A 4,677-nucleotide genomic window follows, 5' to 3' on the forward strand; every position below is an offset into this window, starting at 1 on the left:
AACTATCTTTAATAGAATTATGAAACTGAAAGAACAGTTAGCCTAGTCAGGTAACACTCTAATAAAATCAAATCTTCTTTTGATAGAAGTAGTCATACTATCTTATCTATAAAGCGATAAGAACCACAAGAAAATATAATTATGCACTAGTTTGAATTCTTTGGCAGAAATAAATTATCAAGCGACTTAGTTATTTATTGGCAGATTATAAAAACATTCACATGATTTGAGGTTAGAATTCTTTGTTTTGATTTAGCATGTCACATGATCTTGGATCAGCCGACAATTTATTGATTTATTTCCAAACAAATCAGCTGACTGATCACTTGACTATTATGAATTGAATATATTTTTATTGTATAATGAGGAGGTGAGAGTCAAAACTCACATGTTCCCAAAAGTTAATTTTGGTAAATTCCAGAAAACTGAGATCTAATATGCCCTTATCTTTTTTTATATGGACTACATTTTGTACATGTAGAATCTGCCACAGATATGATATTTCAGGCCTCATAGATTGAAAAATGTTATAAATAGTTAAAAAATGAATTTAAAAATTGGATCATGTGAGTTTTGATGACAACTCTAGGAACATGTTGGTTTTGCAAATAAGTGACTTGGAACATGTGAGTTTTGAAGTGTAACCCTTAAAAATAGTCAATAGGTGATCTGATAGTTACTTTGTTAAAAAAAACTACATGAATTTTGCAAGTTCAGAAATTTATATTTTTATACACTGCCAAAACATCTCAGAGGAAATTTTTTGGGTTTAGAATAACATAATAACCTAGACAATAAAAATTTGAGCTTGTTTATTATGAAGTTTAATATAAAAGTGGAAAAATGCTAGATAAAAGGATTCACAATAATAGAAATAGTGTTTATGATGACAATCATCATGAAAAATTATTTTGATTAAATTGATTGGTCATTTTGATAAAATCATTTTGGTTTAGTAATTTTCTCCAGTATTTAATTCAGATTATCAAATTAGAACACCCATCCACAAATTCACAAACTTCTTCTTCAGGAACAGGTTCAGCAGAGGTGTTATCAATAATGCTGCGGTAAAACTCAAGTGTTGATTCTCTCTCCAATTCGCTCCAAAATGATTTGTAAGGAGTTTTTCAACATCCTTCTTTTTTTCTAGTGACACCAAGTTCTTCTTCTCGATTATGTCAGGGTTCAATCCATTCATTAACACTCCTTTCTTTGTAAGGACCTGGCTCTTCCCCAAATCTGTCCGGTAAGTACTTTCTCCCCTTGTGAGAATGTTGGGAGTGCGTTTTGCCTTTTTGAAAATTATTCTTTTGGATTGAGAAATTTGGAAGTTCCAGCTCGTTAGGTTTTTAAATTGTGACCGTGCCAATTTACGAAAGTCCCCACCTCACAGTCAATACCAACTCTCTTCACCATTGCATATTCGGATATTATTTTCACGACATCCTCAGGCTGATGATCTCTTCAATCTTTTTCATTCTACGTTCAATGTTTCCAAAAACTCTATCTGGGGGTAAAAAGCTATGGCCTGTTACCGGAAAAACCAATTCAACTTCTTCTATGTTGTTGGGTGCAAAACACCAGAGCCATGAGTGACACATGGCTACAAGGATAGAGTTTTTATTTTGACCCCCACAACCATCAGAGATCAGTCTCACTTTTTTATATAAGGTCAAATCAGTACTTCGCAGACAGTCAAAGACACATGATGAATAAGGTTGGAGTCCTTTGAATACTCATTCTCAGTCCAACAGTAGGACGTTACTGTTGAAGGGTTCAATGGCCCTCTGCTGTGTCCCTTCACAACTGTAAAATTCTGAAAATAGAACTGGCGGCTGTAGTATGTTGATTGATCGGGTATCTTAGGAAGTGCCAAATTTTTTTGCAATCAAATGACAATATTAAGATGTCATTGTCTTTTTCTTGAAGTTTTTTGTAAAATGCTTTGTAGCGCAGACGATGTACCGTTTTTTCTGTTAAGAGCTCATTTTTCTTCACAGCATCCATTTCACATTTGATTTTCTCTCTGAGGCTTAAACACGTAGAGCATACATCGGTTCTTGGCGTGCCAAAACCAATATTGTATTGTGTGTTGAAAATCTTTCGGAAAAAGGATAGTTTTACTGCCAAGTTTTTATTTTTTGATGAGTAAATTCTCCATAGTTTTTTTACATTAAGATCACTGGGAAGATACTTTCGGCAGCTTCTCTCCTACAATAGTGAGATTCAACACATTTCAATGTGTTGATAAAATTCATAATACTGATTTTTGTGTTGAGTACTCTCTTTCTTGCGAACCCCTCTTCTTTCAACTACTTCACCATTTTTTTTCAACTCATTTGTGATATTATGACACGAAATCGGGATACGCCTAGAATTGATAAAAAACTGTTCATACAGACTGGCACTTTATCTCCTGCTGTAGTTTTGACGAAATATTTTGTAGTCCTCAGTAGTTGTGATTTTCTTTAGTTTTGTGTTCTCTTGATCTCCTCCTCTGAACGTTCTTTATTTCCACATTTCGAAGAATAAAATTATTTTGGTGTTGGCGTTCCGGGCGTTTGTAGAATAAACCATGGAATTTTTGTACGTCTCTCATTGTTAATGTGCGGCACTGGAATGCCCCAGTAAAGTGGTTGCATTTGGGGAATTCTGGCATCTGTGATGGCTTGTGTCTGGAACAGAAAGAAACAAATTTACCTTCTTGTAAAAATTGTTTCCTTCTGATCAGTTTTGACAGTGTATAACTCAAACATTAAATTTTATTAAAACAGTATAAGAAAAGTGAGGTTAGACCTACCTGGCAATCTTTTCTTTCGTGCGTTTCCATGTACTTTTGTCAGGAGTTTTCTTTGTTGGTTTTTCACCATCTTTGATTGGAACTACAAACTCTTCCATTACTGAACTAATAATTGGTAGAATGGAGTAGAAATTAGAAGAATTCTATCAATAACTACTGCTAACAATCACAAACTATCAGCTTTGTATCCCCCTCAAGCAGACGACAGACGGACAAAGAGCAGATAGCTGGCGCACGATTGGTCGAAAGTGATCACATGACCTGCTAGTAGCCGTTATGCATCAAAACTTACATGTTCCTTTGGATCATGTGATTTTGCTACTAACCTCACTTTTTGTCATTAATTTGAATAAGAACAAGCTGGTTTTGTTGTAAACCAATAGCATAGCAATGTTTAGCTCAAGAAGAAGAACAAGATGACAGTGCCATCTCAATTTCGCATTTTTTGGAACATGTGAGTTTTGACTCTCACCTCCTCAATATTAAATATTAGATGTTAAAGAAAGGTTTATGTAATGCGTGAAAGCAATGATCATTATGTTATTTTTGATATTTTTGTATCTAAAAACATATAAATAAAACAAGAGTGTACAAAGCTCACATAAAAAAGTAATGTATTCATTATTTATTAGCATATTTAAATTTATTTAATTGAATGCTTACGATCTATTATATAATTCATTTATACAATCTTATTTACTATTTTATAACAAAAGCTAAGGAACTGAATCTAAATAGCCAATCACATCACGTCTTACAAAGACTAGAAAACCATCAGATGAGGGCTTACAAATTTTAGAGGAAGAGATGAAAATTTTTCCAAGAAATGCTCTCTGGCTTGTGATCTTGACCGATACAGCAGCACATGAGGATAGGTTCTTTTCAATTATGTTTAAAATGCATCAAGCCAGTCCCTTTTTGAATGTTTAAGTATTTGTAATTAATGTTTGATTGTTTATGAACTCAGTGAATATTGAAGATTTGTAATTGTGAATATTCCCATATACATTTAATACTGATAGAAATGCAAGCATTTGGACTATACTGAGCCCAGCGGAGTTGCGAGGATTCAACTAATTATATTGGAGATAATTAATTATCCTACAAGAACTTCAGCAACGTCGTTTGAGTGTGTTAGGTATTAATCTCATTAAACTAGGCCTTTTTAGTGAGTTGGGGAGTTATTCAAAAGAGCTATATAAATTTGATTCAAGTTTGAAAATTTTGCAACGTGTCAATACTATAATGTATAGTAAGAACTCTTTTTATGAATTTATTTGATTAACATAGGAAGCTTATTTCTGTGCATGGCATGAATCCCATACCCTTAGATTTTAAATGATTATTTTGTTAAATATTGATTGTTGATTATAATATATTCTATTGAACCTATCGACTGAACAGGTTCCAATTTGTCAAATTCTGAATCGACCTGAAGTCTTATATATCAGTATTAATAAAATTATATATGATAGCTCACAGTATTGTGAATGCTAACTACCCCTGTGATACCAGAGATATTAAGAATTTATTTATATGGAATTATACAAGATGCGGCAGAAGTGATGAACGGTTTTCAAAAAAGTAATATGTCATTACCTATGCATAAAAAAAAACATTTATTTACAGAACAATATTCACATTTTTTTACAATTTTAGAAAATTAATGTTTGAAAACAATATCTGACAGGTGACGACCGTTTTCAGCAATGCACTTTACAAGCCGCTCTCAAGTTGGATTGTACTCTTTCTAACATTGCCCTGCCAATTTGTTCGACTTCCTCACGAATTGCTCCCTTTAGTTCTTGAAGTGTATGTGGTTTATGCTGGTAAACACGTGACTTCAGAAACCCCACAAGAAGTAGTTGCACATGGAC

At 33.3% G+C, this 4,677-nt stretch overlaps 1 protein-coding gene across 1 annotated transcript; it reads right to left on the reverse strand.

Annotated features, from left to right (window-relative positions):
• Positions 1-2,356: 2,356 nt before the first annotated feature.
• Positions 2,357-3,010, reverse strand: LOC120355940. Its single transcript, XM_039444703.1, has 2 exons — positions 2,801-3,010; positions 2,357-2,675 (listed from the first exon to the last, which is right to left on the reverse strand). The coding sequence occupies exons 1-2, from the start codon at positions 2,896-2,898 to the stop codon at positions 2,450-2,452; spliced, it is 324 nt and encodes a 107-aa protein (XP_039300637.1). The 5' UTR covers positions 2,899-3,010; the 3' UTR covers positions 2,357-2,449.
• Between the last annotated feature and the right edge of the window lie 1,667 nt (positions 3,011-4,677).

This window comes from Nilaparvata lugens, unplaced genomic scaffold (assembly GCF_014356525.2).
Source record: "Nilaparvata lugens isolate BPH unplaced genomic scaffold, ASM1435652v1 scaffold5310, whole genome shotgun sequence".
Classification (NCBI taxonomy): Eukaryota; Metazoa; Arthropoda; class Insecta; order Hemiptera; family Delphacidae; genus Nilaparvata; species Nilaparvata lugens.

Coding starts and splice junctions, on each gene's coding strand:
- LOC120355940 (XM_039444703.1), bottom strand. CDS start 2,898: ATGGAAGAGTTTGTAGTTCCAATCAAAGATGGTGAAAAACCAACAAAG. Junction 2,676..2,800: donor ACGAAAGAAAAGATTGCCAG/GTAGGTCTAACC, acceptor TTTCTGTTCCAG/ACACAAGCCATCACAGATGC.